The sequence below is a fragment of the Ovis aries genome, chromosome 13, assembly GCF_016772045.2.
Source record: "Ovis aries strain OAR_USU_Benz2616 breed Rambouillet chromosome 13, ARS-UI_Ramb_v3.0, whole genome shotgun sequence".
In the NCBI taxonomy this organism is placed as follows: Eukaryota; Metazoa; Chordata; class Mammalia; order Artiodactyla; family Bovidae; genus Ovis; species Ovis aries.
In genome coordinates this window covers 60,542,759-60,563,871 of record NC_056066.1, presented here as the reverse complement: position 1 = coordinate 60,563,871, position 21,113 = coordinate 60,542,759, and the positions used below count along the sequence as shown (strand labels likewise).

Below are 21,113 nucleotides of genomic sequence, written 5' to 3'. Positions count from 1 at the left end.
CAGAATGTAGAAAAATGGTACTGGTAACATATTTGCAGACCAGCAAAGGAGATGTAGACATAAAAACAGACTTGGGGGCACAGTGGGAGGAGAAGGTGGGATGAATTTAGAGAGTATCATTGAAGCATATACATTACCAGATGTGAAATAGATAGCCATTGGGAATTTGCTGTATGATACTCGTAACTCAAATCTGATGTTCTGTGACAACCTAGAGAGATGGAATGGGGTGGGAAGTGGGAGGGAGGTTCAAGAGGGAGGGGACTCATGTATACCTAAGGCTGATTCATGTTGATGTATAGCAGAAACTGAAACAATATTGTAAAGCAATTATCCTCCAATTAAAAAAATAAAGTAATAAAATTGCAAGAAAAAAATAACAATAGGAACAACAAAACCTCGTTTGTTTCCCTTTTAGTAAGTGCCAGACAGTATTCTAAGCATTTTAAAATATTAACTCATTCAATAATCACAACAACTTCAAGAAGTAGCTTACTATTATTGACATTGTAGAGCTGAGAGCCATAGACAGAGAGATAAAGTTACTTATTCAAAAACCAAGGTGTAGCAAATAACAGAGCCTGGATTTGAATCCAGATGATGCTTATTATAGCTCCTATGTCCTTAACATTTTATGTCTTGTTACCATGGTTGTATAGCAATTAACCATCATCATATCTTTGTCAGGAAGCATGAAGAATTTACCAAAAAGACACATGATGGAGAAAGAAACGAAATGTGAGAATAACCAAGGATTCTGCAGAAAGAAATGCAAAGTCGAAGAAGTTGAATTGCGCTACTGTTTAAGTGGCAAAATGTGCTGTATAAGTATATATTCAACCCTAATTACTTATCTAGAAAAGGAAACTGTTGAGATAAAACATTTCCATACCACCTCAAGTCAACATGTTTACTGAAGATTATCAACTTTGCCCCTTTTGAAAACCTTCCTGTCAAAATGTCAAAATTTTTTCATTATAAAATTTCATCCCAGCCTCCTCTGTCTGTCTTTTATACTATGAAGAGTCATGATTCGAGAAGGAAAGCTGGGTTGGAACCATAGAATTTGGTGAAATGCTCCAGTCAAAAAAGCAAAGAAAATGATGTGATAGTTCAGTAGATGTAGAGTACAGAGGATGGGAAATTATATCTTGCTTGCTTACCACAGAGTGTGAAAAAGGCATGAGCAAGCACATCACGAAATCAAGTGTCTAGATGGCAACTAAAAAGGGTGTCAATACTCATTAACTATCAAGTCAATTAAACCATCAGTGACATGTTACTTCAGTTCAGTTCAGTTGCTCGTCGTGTTCAACTCTTTGTGACCCCATGAATCACAGCATGCCAGGCCCCCCTGTCCATCACCAACTCCTGGAGTTTACTCAAACTCATGTGCATCGAGTCGGTGAAGCCATCCAGCCATCTCATCTTCTGTCATCCCCTTCTCCTCCTGCCTCCAATCCCTCTCTGCATCAGGGTCTTTTCCAATGAGTCAACTCTTCGCATGAGGTGGCCAGAGTATTGGAGTTTCAGCCTCAAAATCAGTCCTTCCAATGAACACCGAGGACTGGTCTCCTTTAAGATGGACTGGTTAGATCTCCTTGCAGTCCAAGAGACTCGCAAGAATCTTCTCCAACACCACAGTTCAAAAGCATCAATTCTTAGGTGCTCAGCCTTCTTTACAGCCCACCTCTCACATCCATACATGACCACTGGAAAACCATAGCCTCGACTAGACGGACCTTTGTTGGCAAAGTAATGTCTCTGCTTTTGAATATGATGTCTAGGTTGGGCATGACTTTCCTCCCAAGGACTAAGCATCTTTTAATTTCATGGCTTCAATCACCATCTGCAGTGATTTTGGAGCCCCCCAAAATAAAGTCTGACACTGTTTCCACTGTTTCCCCATCTATTTCCCATGAAGAGATGGAACCAGATGCCATGATCTTCGTTTTCTGAATGTTGAGCTTTAAGCCAACTTTTTCACTCTCCTCTTTCACTTTCATCAAGAGGCTTTATGGTTCCTCTTCACTTTCTGCATTAAGGGTGGTATCATCTGCATATCTGAGGTTATTGATATTTCTCCCGGCAATCTTAATTCCAGCTTGTGCTTCTTCCAGTCCAGCATTTCTCATGATGTACTCTGCACATAAGTTAAATAGACAGGGTGGCAATATACACCCTTGACATACTCCTTTTCCTATTTGGAACCAGTCTGTTGTTCCATGTCCAGTCTAACTGTGCTTCCTGACCTGCATATAGGTTTCTCAAGAGGCAGTTCAGGTGGTCTGGTATTCCCATCTCTCAGAATTTTCCACAGTTTACGGTGATTCACACAGTCAAAGGCTTGGCATAGTCAATAAAGCAGAAATAGATGTTTTTCTGGAACTCTCTTGCTTTTTCGATGATCCAGCAGATGTTGGCAATTTGATCTCTGGTTCGTCTGCCTTTTCTAAAGCCAGCTTGAACATCTGGAAGTTCACGTATTGCTGAAGTCTGGCTTGGAGAATTTTGAGCATGACTTTACCAGTGTGTGAGATGAGTGCAATTGTGCGGTAGTTTAAGCATTCTTTGTCTCTGGTTCCTCTGCCTTTTCTAAAACCAGCTTGAACATCTGGAAGTTCACAATTCATGTATTGCTGAAGTCTGGCTTGGAAAATTTTGAGCATGACTTTACTAGTGTGTGAGATGAGTGCAATTTTGTGGTAGTTTGAGCATTCGTTGGCATTGTTTTTCTTTGGAATTGGAATGAAAACTGACCTTTTCCAGTCCTGTGGCCACTTCTGAGTTTTCCAAATTTGGTGGCATATCAAGTGTAGCACTTTCACAGCATCATCTTTCAGGATTTGAAATAGCTCAACTGGAGCTATTCTATCACCTCCACTAGCTTTGTTCGTAGTGATGCTTTCTAAGGCCCACTTGACTTCACATTCCAGGATGTCTGGCTCTAGATGAGTGATCACACCATTGTGATTATCTGGGTAGTAAAGATCTTTTTTGTACAGTTCTTCTGTGTATTCTTGCCACTTCTTCTTAATATCTTCTGCTTCTGTTAGGTCCCTACCATTTCTGTCCTTTATCGAGCCATCTTTGCATGAAATGTTTCCTTGATATCTCTGATTTTCTTGAAGAGATCTGTAGTCTTTCCCATTCTGTTGTTTTCCTCATTTCTTTGCATTGATCACTGAGGAAGGCTTTCTTCTCTCTCCTTGCTATTCTTTGGAACTCTGCATTCAAATGGCAATATCTTTCCTTTTCCCCTTTGCTTTTCGCTTCCCTTCATTTCACAGCTATTTGTAAGGCCTCCTCAGACAGCCATTTTGCTTTTCTGCATTTCTTTTCCATGGGGATGGTCTTGATCCCTGTCTCCTGTACAATGTCACGAATCTCTGTCCATAGTTCATCTGGTACTCTGTCTATCAGATCTAGTCCCTTAAATCTATTTCTCACTTCCACTGTATAGTCATAAGGGATTTGATTTAGGTCACACCTGAATGGTCTAGCGGTTTTCCTACTTTCTTCAATTTAAGTCTGAATTTGGCAATAAGGAGTTCATGATCTGAGTCACAGTCAGCTCCCAGTCTTGTTTTTGCTGACTGTATAGAGCTTCTCCATCTTTGGCTGCAAAGAATATAACCAATCTGATTTCATTGTTGACCATCTGGTGATGTCCATGTGTAGAGTTTCTTCCTGTGTTGTTGGAAGAGGGTGTTTGCTATGACCAGTGCATTTTCTTGGCAAAACTGTATTAGCCTTTGCCCTGCTTCATTCTGTATTCCAAGGCCAAATTTGCCTGTTAGAAGTTGAACAGTTCTATGAAGACCTATAAGACCTTTTAGGACTAACACCCAAAAAAGATATCCTTTTCATTATAGAGGGCTGGAATGCAAAAGTAGGAAGTCATGAAACACCTGGAGTAACAGATATGTTAGTTCAGTTCAGTTCAGTTCAGTCGCTCAGTCATGCCCGACTCTTTGCAACCCCATGAATTGCAGCACGCCAGGCCTCCCTGTCCATTACCAACTGCCGGAGTTCACTCAGATTCACGTCCATTGAGTCAGTGATGCCATCCAGCCATCTCATCTTCTGTCATCCCCTTCTCCTCCTACCCCCAATCCCTCCCAGCATCAGAGTCTTTCCCAATGAGTCAACTCTTCGCATGAGGTGGCCAGAGTACTGGAGTTTCAGCTTTAGCATCATTCCTTCCAAAGAAATCCCAGGGCTGATCTCCTTCAGAATGGACTGGTTGGATCTCCTTACAGACCAAGAAAGGGACTCTCTTCTCCAACACCACAGTTCAAAAGCATCAATTCTTAGGTGCTCAGCTTTCTTCACAGTCCAACTCTCACATCCATACATGACCACAGGAAAAACCATAGCCTTGACTAGACGGACCTTAGTCAGCAAAGTAATGTCTCTGCTTTTGAATATGCTATCTATGTTGGTCATAACTTTTCTTCCAAGGAGTAAGTGTCTTAATTTCATGGCTACAATCACCATCTGCAGTGATTTTGGAGCCCCCCAAAATAAAGTCTGACACTGTTTCCACTCTTTCCCCATCTATTTCCCATGAAGTGATGGGACCAGATGCCATGATCTTCGTTTTCTGAATGTTGAGCTTTAAGCCAACTTTTTCGCTCTCCTCTTTCACTTTCATCAAGAGGCTTTTAGCTCCTCTTCACTGTCTGCCATAAGGGTGGTGTCATCTGCATTTCTGAGGTTATTGATATTTCTCCCAGCAATCTTGATTCCAGCTTGTGTTTCTTCCAGTCCAGCATTTCTCGTGATGTACTCTGCATATAAGTTAAATAAGCAGGGTGACAATATACAGCCTTGACGTACTCCATTTCCTATTTGGAACCAGTCTGTTGTTCCATGTCCAGTTCTGACTGTTGCTTCCTGACCTGCATATAGGTTTCTCAAGAGGCAGGTCAGGTGGTCTGTATTCCCATCTCTCTCAGAATTGTCCACAGTTTATTGTGATCCACACAGTCAAAGGCTTTGGCATGGTCAATAAAGTAGAAATAGATGTTTTTCTGGAACTCTCTTGCTTTTTTGATGATCCAGCAGATGTTGGCAATTTGATCTCTGGTTCGTCTGCCTTTTCTAAAACCAGCTTGAACATCAGGAAGTTCATGGTTCACATATTGTTGAAGCCTGGAACTTAGCATACACCAAATGGTTCAACATGATAGTTTCACATCTTGCTAAGGATGTGGAGGAACTGGAACATTTGTATGCTGCTGGTAGGTAAGTTGCTCAATCGTGTTTGATTCTTTGCAACCCCATGGACTGTAGCCTGCCGGGCTTCTCTGTGCATGGGGATTCTCCAGGCAAGAATAAGAGAGTGGGTTTCCATGCCCTCCTTCAGGGGATCTTCCCAACCCAAGGATCAAACCTGCGTCTCCCGCTTTGCAGGTGGATTCTTTACTGTCTGAGTCACCAGGGAAGCTGGTAGGTATATAAATGAAAAATTCAACATATGCATTTCATATGCTTCACCATATATGGGTGCATAACAGAAAGAAGTACACATGTGACCCAAAGGCAGGTATAAGAATGTTCACAGAAGCATCATCTTAGCTGTATAGTACATTAAGAGAACAAGTACACTACATTACAGTGACAACTAATAGACTATTTCCCCACACAATAACGTGGCTCAATCTTGATAATACAATGATGAGTAAAGGAAACTATAATTCCCTTTTATATAGAGTTTAAAAAAAGAAAAATAGTTTTATGGTGTTAGAAATCAGGGTAGTACTAACTGTGCAAAGGAAAATGAAGTATTTATATGTTAGCAGTTTTATTTCTTAACCTGTGTTTTTGTTACATGGACATGCTACTTTTGTGATAATTCATTAGGATATATGTTATACTTAGGACTTTTGCACTCTTTTATAGATATGTTGCACTTCAATTAAAATGATTTTTAAAAGATTCAAGAAGGACTTCCCTGGTGGTCCAATGGTTAAGATTTTATGCTGTCAATGCAGGGGAATGTGGGTTCAATCCCTGGTTGGAGAACCAGGATCCCGCATGTCATGTGATGCGGCCAAAAAATAAAAATAAAAAATAGCCAAGAGACCTAGGGTTATGGTCAGAATTCTCTGCATGACTATTCATATCATGCTGACTTCCTAATCTTATGGCTCTATTCTTTAAGGGTATAGTTTTCCTTCTGAAACTCCTCAGTATACAAGTTAGTTACACATCTGTCTAAGAGAGGAAGGCTCTATCCTACATCTTCTCAGTTAAGCCAAAGAAATAAACTTTGAAACTTCAATGTGTTAATATATCAAATATTTACCTCTCAGAAATTAAGGCCCCAAAGTGAATTATTAATAAAAATAGTGTACTTATCAAGATAAAAGATGGTCTGTGAAGAAAACCCTCTACTCCTACACAACACTATATAGAGCCTACAAATTCTTTCCCTCCTAGAAGTCATGCTTTTGCAATGCGATGTTGTATATCCTCTTATTTAGAGGTACCTACCAGACTGTGGTCTTGGGCAAGCGACTTACTGATGCCAATGGGATGTTAACAAAAACAATGCAAGCATAAGTTTGAAAAGTTCTTGTATACCGAGTCTCAAGTTACTGCTGCACCCAAGACTCTGAAAGCACTCAGTAGAAGAATTCAAACAAATTAGATAAACTATCATCATAGTTTTTTATATTATATAAAACATGGTTTGTTTTAGTTATTGAACCTATTTACAATAACTGCATGGAAGTCCTTCTTTGCTAAGTCCAATATTTTGTTTACTGTCTTATTTTTCTGTGGCTACTTACAATAAACTTAGAAACTTAAGGCAATAAAAATTCTTTTTTTACAGTTACATTTTTCAGAAGTTCACAATGAATCCTACCAGGGTGAAATCAAAGTTTTGTCAGGGCTGAATTTCTTACTGGAACCCCTAAGAGATGCTGTTTCCTTGCCCTTTCCATCTTTTACAGGCTTTCTACTTTCCTTGTCTTTATTGAATCTTAAAGGCATTAACAGTGAATCTTACCATATACTATTCTAAATTCTTATTCTGCCTTCCGCTTCTATGTTAAAGAACACACGACTATATCAGTCCCCCACTCCAGATAAACTAGTATTGTTTTCTTATTTTAAGATTGACTTACTATCAATCCTAATTCCATCTTAACTTTATTTCCATTTTTCTATGCCATGTAACACATCCACAGTTTATGTGGATTAGGTCACAGATATCTCTGGGAGAGCATTTTTCTGCCTACTAAAGTCCACATTCTAATCCCCAAAGATTTCATCTCACATGGAAAATAATTGAATTCCATATAAACTTCTTCCAAAATTTCAGCCCAATAAAGAATTAACAAAAGTTCACAAGTCTCATTACATACATGATCTAAATAATGTGTCATTGAGGCTCTGGGTATAAGACATCCTAGGGCACAATTCTTCTCCACCTATAAACCCATGAAAGTTAAGAAAGAATTACCTACTCCCCGGATACAGTGATGGGGTAGGCATAATATCAGTTATAAACATTCCAGTTCAAAGAAGAAGAAAATAAGAGCAAAAAAAAAAAAAGGAGTCAAAGATCCAAACCAATTTTGAAATCTTGCCAGGAAATCCATTTGTTTCAGTTCCTGGGAATAATCTTCAGGGTTTCAGCTCCTCTTTGCTAAAATCTCCACTCTTAAGAAGGAGAAGAGAAGATGGTGGAGGTGAAGGTGGATGTGGGTTACATCTCTCTTCACAGATGCATCAGGAATACACCTCCAGACACAGAAAATCTTGGCAGAATGCCAGCTGAGAGCGAGCAAGAATTCCTTCTGATCATTGGAAAGGAATATATAGATCCAAGCAAAACTCAGTAGGATGAGGGGAGGAGGGGAAAAACAGCAGAGTGAGCAGGACTGGATCTGCTCCCAGGGAGTGGGAGAACTGAAGCAGGGGTCAAACCCCCACATTGGGACAATTGTTTGGGACAGTGCTGTGCTTAGTCACTCAGTTGTGTCCCACTCTTTGCGACCCTGTGGACTGTAGCCTGCCAGGCTCCTCTAGCCATGGGTATTCTCCAGGCAAGAATACTGGGGTGGGTTGCCATGCCCTCCTCCAGGGGATCTTCCCAACCCAGGGATTGAACCCAGGTCTCCCACACTGCAGGCGGATTCTTTACCATCTGAGCCACCGGGGAAGCCCTTGGGACAGTGGAGAAGCGCTTGAAGCCATTGGCAAGTGCAGCAGTGGATCTGTGACCATCTGAATGGAGCAAGAACCACACAGACAATTCTTGCCGCAGCCCTACATGCCCTGGACAGGGACAAAAATCCCTTTGAATGCACAGCAGCTGGGAGCTGGAGTATTAGGGATTGGAGAGCAATCCCAGGGAGAAGTCTGCTATTGACTGTGGCGAGATGGCCCAAGGGGGCACGAGGGAGGAGATGGCTGTGGGAAATGCCTTTGGAGGAAAGCCAGGCAAAGCAATAATGCTGAGTCATGTGCCGGAGGTGGAACCATCTATATTCTCTCTCTCTCCCCACAGCCAGCACCAACAGGTGACCAATAGAGAAAGACCCCAGAGAAGGTGGCCCTTTAAATGCCTGACACACTGAGCAATAGAAAAGGACCCCAGCCAGGGGTTCCCCTTTAAGTGCCTGATGCGCAAAGCAACCGAGAAGGACTGGTCAAAGAGGCCATTTGAACGCTACCTGCCAGAGGTTAGAAAAAAGACTCTAATGATGCCATAGCTCCTGTGACAGAGGCCGCCGGTGTCCCTGCACACTTGGTGCCACCAGGGTCCCCATGATCCAAACAGCTGCACCACCTGCACACTCAATCCTCACTGGGACAGAGCTGCCAGGGGCTGGATAAAAAACTCTAATAGCACCATATGTCCTGTGAGAATTGCCACTGGCTCCCCAGCATACTTGAATTTGCCAGGTCCCTGTGATCCAAGCAGCCACACCACCTCTACACTCAATCCCCACTGGGGCAGAGCTGCCAGAGCCTAGAAAAAGCCCTAAGAGCACCGTTATCTCCTGTTCCCCTGGACATCAGCTCACCTGCATACCTGGCATTGCTAGGGTCCCTGTGATCCAAGCAACTGTACCACCTCTGTACCCAGTCGTCACTGGGGCAGACCCAAGTCCTCCAGCATAGCCTCAGGAGCAAACTCTTGTGGAAGACCCACATGCAGAGGTGGAGATAAAACCACAATTGAATCCCAGGGGCAGTATGGCTAAAGAAGAGGATCAAAAACATTACTACCAGCTGTACAAGTTGTGGGTTCAATCCACATGATCAACTACTACTTTGTGTCTATGGAATATATAAAAGGACAATGAGAGTTCCCACAAAAGAAAAGACACTAGCTCTCACAGCTGTGGACATTGGAGGCAAGAACAGGCGGTAGTAGGGCCAGATTAGAGTCGAGCTATCCCCACAGCAGGTCCAGAGACCAGCCGAGTATTGGAGGGCATCCTAGGGAGGTGGAGGTGGACTGTGACTCACAGTGAGGGAAAGGATGCTGACAGCTGAGATGTCAAAACAAATTATTATTATTATTATATTTTGATTTATTCTGTAGTTGGCTGTGGATTTTTTTCTTCTTTTTCCCTCCTCTGTTGCTGTGGTTGTTGATTTTTATGATTACTATTAACTTTATGCTGTTGAGAACTTTTAAAAACAATTGCACTCTTTATTTCCTTTATATATATATATATATATATATATATATAGAGAGAGAGAGAGAGAGAGAGAGAGAGGTTCCAAGAGTTTTTTCTTCTCTTTATTTAAAGCATTTTTTGCTTCGTTTTTCTTATTGTTCTATTCTTGCAATAGTAACTCTTTAATACATATACATCTTTGTATATAATTCTATTTAACTTTGCTTTTCTGTTTTTTCTTTCTTTTCTTTTTCTTTCTTCTTTTCACCGTGTTTGTTAGTTTGTCTGGGTTTTTTGCTTTGTTCCTTTTGCTCACTGGGTAACTCTCTTGTACTTTCTTCTCTTTAGATTGTTTTATGTAAATAATACATGTAATATATATTTTAGAAAACTTATGAAATTTTGCCTAACTAAAAAATTTATGACATTTTGATTCTACTTGTTTGACTTAGGATGAATAGAATGTTAGATATCTAATTCTAAAAAAAAAAACACAGATCTACAACAAGCAACAAAGGTTTACTGTACAGAATAGAGAGCTATAGTCAATATCTTGTAATAACCTATAATGGAAAATAATTTCAAAAAATAATATATGTGTATATGTATAACTGAATCATCTTGCTGTGCACCTGAAACATTGTAAGTCAACTATACTTCAATAAAAGTATATACTTATATATAAATAAAATAAAGAATAAATATATATATTATGAAAAAAACCACACATAGGCTGAAAATTAAAGGCTAGAAAAGATATTTTATGCAAATGATAACCAAAGACAGTAGAGAAGGCTCTATTTATGTTAAAAAATATTAGACTTATAGTAAAAATTAGTCAAAGAGACTTAAGTGTTCACTACATAATGATAAGGGATAAATTAGTCAAAAAGATATAATGACTATAAATATATAATCACCCAACATTGTATTACACAAATATTATCCCAACTGAAGGTATACAGCAATACAATAATAGTGGAGATCTTAAATACCTCACTTTTTTCTGGCCATTAAATGTAATTTTATTTTTCTGTAATTCAACACAACATTTATTTTGTCCTTCAGTTCTTCCAGGGGCTAAACTCTTAAACCCAGATAATTTAGGTTCCTCTTGGCTCCCAGGGCTGTGCCTAAATTACAACTTGGGTCCATCTGCCCAACCCAGTTCTCTGGGAACAAGCTTCGCTTCTGTGTCCACGGCCTCTATAGCTCGGATGACTCTGCAAGGCACAGCAGTCTCAAACAGGCACTTTATACTCGAGTACTCCTGGTTGGGGTTTTCTGGACACTTCTGCAGTGGATGCGTCTTTGTCATGAAGGCTCTGCCAGGAGGAAAGGCTTTATAAATACCTCAGTTTTAATAGTAGATAGATCATCCAGACAGAAAATCAATAAGTAAACTGAATTTTATTAACATGATAGACCAGATGGACCAAATAGAACATTCCTTTCAACAACAGCAAAATAAATATTCTTTTTCAAAGGATTAATTAATTAATTAACGTAATTTTTGGCTGCACTGAGTTGTCATTGCTATGTGCGGGCTTTCTCTGGTTGTAGCAAGTGGGCGCTACACTTCATTGCAGTGTGCAGGCTTCTCGCTGTGGTGGCTTCTCTCACTGCAGAGCACAGTCTTTAGGCATATGGGCTTCAGTAGTTACAGCACTTTGGCTCAGTAGTTGCGGCTTGTGGTTTCTGAGTGCTGTCTCAGCAGTTGTGGCTTAGTTGTTCTGTGGCATGTGGGGTCTTCCCAGACCAGGAATCAAACCTGTGTTCCCTACACTGGCAGGCAGACTCTTAACCACTGGACCCACCAGGGAAGCCCCAATAAATATTCTTTTAAAGTGCATATGGCCTGATGTTGTACAGCAGAAACCCTTACAACATTATAAAGCAATTATCCTCCAATTAAAAAATTTAAAATAAGGTTCATGTGGAACTTTTCCATGACAGATCAGTCATATGTTGGACCACAGAACAAGGCTCAACAGATTCAAGAAGACAGAAATTATATCAGGTAGCTTTCTTGACAACAATGGAATAAAACTAGAAATAAGTAACAGGAGGAAAATTGGAAAACCCACAAGTAAATAGAAACTAAATACACATTCCTGAACAATCAATGGATCACAAAAGAAACCAAAAAGGAAATTAAAAAGTACCTAAGATAACCGAAAGTGGAAGCAAAACTTACCCAAACTCTTGGAATGCAGCAAAAACAGTACTAAGAGGAAAATTTATAGCACCAACTACTTACAGTAAGAAAAAAATATCTAAAATCAATTATATTCTTTATGGGTCATGGAACTGGGGGAAAAAAAAACAACTAAGCCTAAAGCGAGCAGAAAGAAGGAAATAATAAAGATTATAGCAGAAATAAAAAAAGACTAGCAAGACAATAGAAAGTATTAACAAAATAAAGAGTTGGCTTTTTAAAAAACATAAACGAATACCAAAGTTTTGACTAAATTTAACCAAGAAGAAAAAAAGAGAAAGAGAAGACATATTATACCACACACAAAAAATCAACTCAAAATTGATCAGTGACTTAAATGTAAGACCTGAAACTGTAAAACTCTTAGAAGAAATCATAGTGGAAAGCTACATGAAATATTCTTGCAATAATTTTTTTGGATTTGACTTTAAATGCACAGGCAACTAATGCAAAAATAAACAAGTGTGACTACATCAAACTAAAGAGTTTCTGCATAGCAAAGGAAACAATCAACCAAGTGAAAAGGCAATCTCCAGAAAGGGAGAAATATTTGAAAATCATATATTCTTACAAGTAGCTGATATCCAAAATATGCAAAAAGCTCAAACAACTTAGTATCAAAAAACAAACAAGACAATCAGAAAGTGGGCAGAAGACCTAAATAGACATTTCTCCAAAGAAGGCATACAGATGACCAATAGGCACATGAGAAGATACTCAACATCACAAATGATCAGAGAAAGGCAAATCAAAACTACAGGGAAATGTCACCTCATACCAGTCAGAATAGCCATCATCAAAAAATCTAAAAATAATAAATGCTGGAGAGGGTATGGAGACAAGGGAATGGTTCTGCAGTGTTGGTGGAAATGTAAACTGCTACAACCACTATGGAGAATGTATGGAGGGTCCTCAAAAAATTAAAAATAGAGTTACTGTAGGATCCAGCTATTCCACTCCTGGCCTATATCCAGAAAAGATAAAAATTCTAATTCAAAAACATATATGGACCTCAATGTTCATAGCAACAGTATTTACAATAGTGAAGAGTTGGAAGCAACCTAAGTGACCATCAATAGAGGAATGGATAAAGAAGATGTGATATATATATACACACATATATGTATAATGGAATATATACCATAGAATATTATTCAGTCATAAAAAGAATGAAATATTGGCATTTGCAGCAACATGGGTGGTCCTAGAGATTATCATACTAAGTGAAGTAAATCAGATAGAGAAAGACAGATACATGACATCACTTATATGTGGAACCTAAAACATGGTATAAATGAAATTATTTACAAAATAAAACAGACTCACAGCCATAAAAAACAAACTTATGGTTTCCAAGAAGAGAGTGTTGAGGAGGGATAAATTAGAAGTTTGGGATTAGCAGATGCACTCTCCTATGTATAAAATAAACAACCAACAAGGCTCTACTGTATAGCACAGGGAACTCTATTCAATATCCTGTAATAAACTATAATGCAGGAGATTATGAAAAAGAATGTATACAATGTATAACTGAATCACTTTGCTACATACCAGAAACTAACACAACACTGTAAATCAACTACACTTCAATACAAAAATGAGGTGGTGGATGTGTTAATTAACTTGATTATGTAAATATATATCACATCATCATGATTTGATATATCTTCTGAACTGAAATATATGTTAAATATATTGATATATTTATCTTAAATATATATAATTTTTACTCATAAAAAAGTAAATAAATAACAAAATTCCTCTTAAGGGAAAAAAGGAATGAATATATATGGCTTAGAGAGGGTAGAAAAACTGTTTAGGTGTTGCTTAGAGAAGCATAAGTCTGGTTTGCAAAAAGAACCTTCTCAGCACAAGGGGACACCTATGAAAAGGGCAAGGAACAGATTAATTTCCAAGAACACAAGTTGCTCGTGAGGTCCATGGGAGGAATTGAAAGGAAAACTACCAAAGTGGGCAGGAGATTATCATAAAGGATATTTAGAATTGATTCTTGCAATCACTATACAGCTTTTGACAGTTTGGGAGGAAAAACAAAAGTGTCAGGTTTGGGTTTTAGAAACGATTTCCTGGGGCTTCCCTGGTGGTCCAGTGGCTAAGACACCATGCTCAGGTTTGATCCCTGGTTAGAGAACCACTAGAGCCCATATGCTGCAACTAAGACCTGGCATAGCCAAATACTCTCTCTTTTTTTTTTTTTTTTTTTTTTTTAAGAAATGATTCCCTGGCAAATGTATGGAAAGATTGGAGTGAGTCAAAGGCATAGTGGGAGACAAAGAGGTCAATAGGATGTAAATGTTATAGCATGTGTTCATTAATCTGATAGGGCTGCCAGAACAAAGGACCACAGACTGTGTGGTTTAAGCAACAAAAAATTTATCTTCTCATAATTCTGGAAGCTAAAAGTCTGAGTTAAAGGTATCAGTGGGATTGTTTTCTTCTGAAGTCTCTCTCCTTGATTTGTAGATGTCATCTCCTCTCATTGGAAGGACTGATGCTGAAGCTGAAACTCCAACACTTTGGCCACCTGATGCGAAGAACTGACTCATTGGAAAAGACCCTGACTCTGGGAAAGATTGAAGGCAGGAGGAGAAAGGGACTACAGAGGATGAGATGGTTGGATGGCATCACTGACTTGATGGACATGAGCTTGAGCAAGCTCTAGGAGATGGTGAAGGACAGGGAAGCCTGGCATGCTGCAGTCCATGGGGTCACAAAGAGTCTCGGACACAACTGAGCGGCTGAACTGAGCTGAATCTCCTCTCTGTACCTTTTCATGGTTTTCCTTCTCTGGTGTGTCTGTTTCCTAATCTCCTCTTCTTATAAAAAATGCCATTCATTTGGATTAAGACTTGGCCTGTGGTGGTTTAGTTACTAAGTAGTGTCCCACTCTTGTGACCCCAAGGCTATGTAGCCTGCAGGTTCCTTTGTCCATGGGATTCTCCAGGCAAGAATACTGGAGTGGGTTGCCATTTCCTTCTCCAGGGGACCTTTCCAACCCAGGCGTCAAACTCAGGTCTCTTGCATTGCAGGCAGATTCTTTACCATCTGAGCCACCAGAAGACCTGGGTTCAATTCCTGGGTTGGGAAGATATAATCAAATAATTCCATTTGGGGGATGAACAAAGTGAGGAGTAAGGTGACTTAACATACTTGCATTTCCCCACAACCTTTTCATTTATTTGGGACTGTGGATATGGAGTAATGTTTAATGTAACTCTCTAAGACTCCTAGGTCTACTTGTGGGCATAATTTCTCTTGTCAAAAAAATGAATAAAAACTCTTAGTTCAAGAACAGGTAGCTTGTATTATCTGTAACCACTGGTGTAACCTGGGTTAGAATTGGTGTTTATTGGAATCATTGTGCCTGAGTAATCTGAGATCCAGTCTCTAAGCCACTCCCCAGATATCACAAGCATATCCTTTAAGGTTTGAGACATCAGTGTTATACTATTAGAGTGGGAGAAAATGAGAGAATTGAAGTGAAAGTACTTTGAGAAACGAGTTGAAGGATTAGAAGCTGCCATTATTTGGTGATTGATGTACCTTGTCTTCAGACTGTATTCTCTAGATAATTCATGTCAACAGAGGCTAGGGATAATTTTCAGCTCTAGAACTGACTGGCATTGGCCTCTAAACTAAGACTGCCTACTACATAAGGACAACTTCCTCATTTACTGCAACTGGAAATTATTTCTATTTGTATCTGGATATACCATTTTGGGGCTTCCCAGGTGGCTCAGTGGTAAAGAACCCGCCTGCCAATGCAGGAGACTCAGAAGACTCTGATTCAATCTCTGGGTTGGGAAGATCCCCTGAAGGAGGAAATGGCAACTCATTCCAGTATTTTTGCCTGGACAATCCCATGGACAGAGGAGCCTAGTGGTCTATAGTCTATGGGGTTGCAAAGAGTTGGACACGATTGAGCAACTAAGCATGTAGGCTCACATACCATTTAGGGTTGGGTTTGTTGCACATTTTAACCACAAAGTGAGTGAAGTGAAAGTTTCTCAGTCATGTCCAACTCTTTGGGACTCCATGGACTATACAGTCCGTGGAATTCTCCAGGACAGAATACTGGAGTGGGTAGCCTTTCCCTTCTCGAGGGGATCTTCCCGACCTAGGGATTGAATCCAGGTCTCTTGCATTGCAGGCAGATCCTTTTCCAGCTGAGCCACAAAGGAAGCCCAAGAATACTGGCGTGGGTATCCTATCCCTTCTCCAGCGGATCTTCCTGACCCAGTAATCGCACTGGGGTGTCCTGCATTGCAAGAGGATTCTTTACCAACTGAGCCATCAGGGAAGCCCCTTTAACCACAAGAAGGCTCACAAAGCTCTTCCTTTCATGACACCTTCTATATTAATGAAGTAGATTCTGGGTGGAAAGAGTAAAGGGAAGCTTTTCTTACTGCAGCAAAGATTTTTCCACCTTGAGGAAGCATAATATCTGAGTTCAGGTATCATGGGTTCAAAGTCTTGCTACTAAGCTGCTTTTTTTGTGCCACTTGGAGCAAGTCACTTAAACTCTCTGTGACTTAGTTTCCTCTTCTGGCCAAAGGACACAATACTACTTCTTACTTCGTGGAGCTAGTGCTAGGGCAAATTGAGGTTATACAGTAAAGTGTTTAGGACAAGTTCTTGCACACTGTTGTTCTCCGTAAACTTTGAGGAATTTTGGTTGGTGTTGTTTAATTAGTTTTCTTTTTCTTTGTTTTTTGTTTGTTTGCTTGTTTTTTTTTACTATTTTCCCCTTCCACTTGGTTGGGGCCTGAGTAGTTGTCTCCTGTGCAGAGGGCGTTCCCGTCTTTTGACAGCCAAGTGTAATTAGGGGGTTGGAGTAAGGGATAAATTCCAAGAGAGAGACAATGAGACAGAGCCTCAGGCTAAACATCGAGCTAAGGTGGCAAAGGGCTTCCCTGGTGGCTCAGAGAGTAAAGAATCTGCCTGCAGTGCAGGATACCTGGATTTGATCTCTGGGTTGGGAAGATCCCCTGGAGAAGGGAATGTCTACCCACTCCAATATTTTTTTCCTGGAGAATTCCATAGACAGAGGAGACTGGCCAACTATGGTCTGTGGGGTCGCAAAGAGTCAGACACGACTGAAAGACTAACACTTTCACTTTCACAAAGAGGCAAAAGACTTCTGGCCTATCTCAACAATCCAGGATGAGACATTAGATAAAGATGTGTGTTCAAAGTGAAATTTGCCTTAACCTGGAACACTTCCACATTCAGAGACCTATAGCACCTGGTCAGAGGCTTAGGAATTCAAGATTCAGATTCTATGAAACTGGTTTACCATGAGAACTGATTTCCTGTGACAGCCTAGGCTACAGAGGCTAAAATGTTAGGCTATAGAGGACTAGCAAGACAGAAACAAATGATAGCTAGAATGAGCATATATTTTTTAATGGATCAGGTAAGGATCCAGTCTCCTTAGATACTAAGGATCTAAGGACCATGTAGGTGACCTGTATACCCATCTTACTGACTCATTGAAATGCTGCCAAAATCCTCTTGTCACAAGTCATAAATTCATACTTAGTGGTACTTGCCATAATCCTATATGTTGTCTCTTCTTTTATGACAAGTTTTGATGAGTTATGCTTTATAGGGATGCAGCAAAGCTTTCTTAACCCACATTTTTCTTTCTTCTTCTCATTTTCTTTGCAACTTTTCCTGCAATTGCCAGTTCCATAACCACACTTTCTGGTCCATCCACCTATCAAAATAAACAAAGAGATGAATAAGCACATACATGAAAAAGTAAAGACTATTATACTAACTGGTATACGATTACACATTGGTAATTGTAGCAATAATGGTTACAATGAACTATTGAAATGTAATGGCATCTTTGAGACTATCAAGCTTTTGTTGGACTTTATTTTTATGCTTAGGATATTTCTATCTCTAGAAATATCATTTTTCAGTATCATCAACACTAGTTCCTCATTTTTCCCAAATCTAGGTATTTGTCAAGGAATGAAACTATGCCTTCAATTAACTTCTTTGTTTTCTTCTTCTTCTCTCCATTCATTATTCACTCAACAGTGATTTTGTTGAGCACCTATCATGTGCCAGACACTTTTAGGTTCATGTCTTAGATGATGTCTAGAGCAGTACATTGAACACTGAATGACCAGTTTATGTGGATGATCAGAAAGCAGATCTTCTGAGCTTTACATAGGTCAATAGAACACAGAGTATAGACTCAGCTTCCTCAGCACATTAAGTTCAGTTGAGAGATCATAGTATCTTGTTTCAAATTATGATTAGCTCTTTTTTTTTTCTCCCAGACTCCTCTATTAAGAGATAACTCTGAATTATTTCTTTCTCACTAGACCATTTGGACTGGAAAAAAATTAGGATCAGGATGACTGTACTCTCTCATCTACTCTAATTGCCCTCACCAGATTTTAAGCAGGCAGAAGCCAACTCAGGGTTCAGTTCAGTTCAGTTCTGTTCAGTTGCTCAGTCGTGTCCGACTCTTTGCCACCCCATGGACTGCAGCATGCCAGGCTTCCCTTTCCATCACCAACTCCCAGAGCGTACTCAAACTCATGTCCACTGAGTTGGTGATGACATCCAACTATCTCATCTTCTCTCATCCCCTTCTCCTCCCACCTTCAGTCTTTCCCAGCATTAGGGTCTTTACAAATGAGTCAGTTCTTTGCATCAGGTGGCCAAAGTATTGGAGTTACAGCTTCAGCATCAGTCCTCCCAATGAACATTCAGGACTGATTTCCTTAAGGATTGACTGGTTGGATCTCCTTCCCGTCCAAGGGACTCTTAAGAGTCTTCTCCAACACCGCAGTTCAAAAGCTGCACTCAATATGCCAGCAAATTTGGAAAACTCAGCAGTGGCCACAGGACTGGAAAAGGTCAATTTTCATTCCAATTCCAAAGAAAGGCAGTGCCAAAGAATGTTCAAACTACCACACAATTGCACTCATCTCACATGCTAGCAAAGTAATTGCTCAAAATTCTCCAAGCCAGGCTTCAACAGTACGTGAACCATGAACTTCCAGGTGTTCAAGCTGAATTTGGAAAAGGCAGGGGAACCAGAGATCAACTTGCCAATATCCGTTGGATCATTGAAAAAGCAAGAGAGTTCCAGAAAACATCTATTTCTACTTTATCAACTATGCCAAAGCCTTTGACAGTGTGGGTCACAACAAACTGTGGAAAATTCTTAAAGAGTTGGGAGTACCAGACCATCTGACCTGCCTCTTGAGAAATCTGTATGCAGGTCAAGAAGCAACCATAGGACTGGACATGGAACAACAGACAGGTTCCAAATCAGGAAAGGAGTATGTCAAGGCTGTATATTGTCACCCTGCTTATTTAACTTATATGCAGAGTGAAGTGAAGTGAAGTGAAGTTGCTCAGTCGTGTCCGACTCCTTGTGACCCCATGGACTGTAGCCTACCAGGTTCCTCTGTCCATGGGATTTTGCAGGCAATAGTACTGGAGTGGATTGCCATTTCCCTCTTCAGGGGGTCTTCCAAACCCAGGGATTGAATCCAGGTCTTCCACATTGTAGACAGATGCTTAACCATCTGAGCCACCAGGGAAGTCCTTATATGCCGAGTACATCATGTGAAATGATGGGCTGGATGAAGCACAAGCTGGAATCAAGATTGCCGGGAGAAATATCAACTTAGGGTTAGCCCATGATTATCTTCTTTTGCTTCTACAATAACTGAGTGGTTGACAAACACTTTCAGTTTGAAAAGCTGATTCAAGAGAGGATGCAACTTCCAATAGCAATGACCAAAAGAGAAATCATGTAATTAAAATCATAAACTTTAGAATCCCTTGGAAGCCTAAGTAGAAAACATTTTTTGTTGGAAAATCATTCACCATTTGACCATAAAGTCTGTTGTACTACTATTAGAGTGCTTTGGCCATATTCAATCCAGAATCCAGGATCCTCTGTCCTAGTCTAAGCTCCACACCTTGAGCTTATTTTACAAATCTGTAGACATCCAACATCGACCTACAAAATTTACACTATACACACTTAAGACAAGAGTAAGACGCCTCTTCTGATTGATTCAAATGAGCATTCAAAGCCAAACAACAATGGAGAGACAAAGGAAAAGGACTGGTTACTGCAAGAGGTGGTATAAAAGTGATAGATACCTAAGATAAGAACCTGTTGACATTTGGGATAAGGATATTAAGGACGTTAGGGATTTGGGGGTTGCTTTTGCATGTGGAAGGGACTTCATTCAAGAAACATTGGCCTCTATTGATATTTGCCAGGTTCCCTAATGAGAATAACCATCATAGTCGAGGTGATAGATTGTCCTTATCATCAGTTCAGTTCAGTTCAGTCACTCAGTCATGTCCAACTCTTTGCGACCCCATGAATCTCAGCACGCCAGGCCTCCCTGTCCAGCACCAACTCCCAGAGTTCACTCAGATTCACTTCCATCGAGTCAGTGATGCCATCCAGCCATCTCATCCTCTGTCGTCCCCTTCTCCTCCTGCCCCCAATCCCTCCCAGCATCAGAGGCTTTCCCAATGAGTCAACTGTTTGCATGAGGTGGCCAAAGTACTGGAGTTTCAGCTTTAGCATCATTCCTTCCAAAGAAATCCCAGGGCTGACCTCCTTCAGAATGGACTGGTTGGATCTCCTTGCAGTCCAAGGGACTCTCAAGAGTCTTCTCCAACACCACAGTTCAAAAGCATCAATTCTTTGGCGCTCTGCCTTCTTCACAGTCCAACTCTCACATCCATACATGACCACTGGAAAAACTATAGCCTCGACTAGACGGACCTTAGTCAGCAAAGTAATGTCTCTGCTTTTGAATATGCTATCTAGGTTGGTCATAACTTTTCTTCCAAGGAACAAGCGTCTTTTAATTTCATGGCTGCAGTCACCATCTGCAGTGATTTTGGAGCCACCCAAAAATAAAGTCTGACACTGTTTCCACTGTTTCCCCATCTATTTCCCATGAAGTGATGGGACCGGAAGCCATAGGGCATATTTATTATATGGCTTTTCACCGGATCTGAGCCATCTCTGTCCTCACTCCCACACAGGCCTCTATGAATTGGACCCATTCTTACTCCCTTTTCCCTCCTCTTCATGGTCTGGTTACCTGCGGAAGCCTGATCCAGGACCACAAGGACAGCTACAGTCAAGAACAAGATTTTAACATATCCTGAGAGGGATAAGGAATGATCCAGCAGCATACTGAATGTGCTAAGGAAAG

At 40.3% G+C, this 21,113-nt stretch overlaps 1 protein-coding gene and 1 long non-coding RNA gene across 2 annotated transcripts in view; one reads left to right on the top strand and one right to left on the bottom strand.

Moving 5' to 3' along the window:
* Window positions 1–14,735, top strand: part of LOC132657567 (uncharacterized) — a 24,778-nt gene extending 10,043 nt beyond the window's left edge. Inside the window, exon 2 of the long non-coding RNA XR_009595961.1 lies at window positions 14,353–14,735. This is a non-coding gene — a long non-coding RNA (uncharacterized LOC132657567). The remainder of the gene's footprint in view (window positions 1–14,352) is intronic.
* DEFB115 (defensin beta 115) lies at window positions 10,456–21,113 on the bottom strand. Its single transcript, XM_027976440.3, has 3 exons — window positions 21,000–21,113; window positions 17,442–17,608; window positions 10,456–10,975 (listed from the first exon to the last, which is right to left on the bottom strand). The coding sequence occupies exons 1-3, from the start codon at window positions 21,091–21,093 to the stop codon at window positions 10,892–10,894; spliced, it is 345 nt and encodes a 114-aa protein (XP_027832241.2). The 5' UTR covers window positions 21,094–21,113; the 3' UTR covers window positions 10,456–10,891.

Coding starts and splice junctions, on each gene's coding strand:
- DEFB115 (XM_027976440.3), bottom strand. CDS start 21,093: ATGCTGCTGGATCATTCCTTATCCCTCTCAGGATATGTTAAAATCTTG. Junction 17,609..20,999: donor CCTGGATCAGGCTTCCGCAG/GTAACCAGACCA, acceptor TTATTTTGATAG/GTGGATGGACCAGAAAGTGT. Junction 10,976..17,441: donor AGACAACATATAGGATTATG/GCAAGTACCACT, acceptor TCCTCCTGGCAG/AGCCTTCATGACAAAGACGC.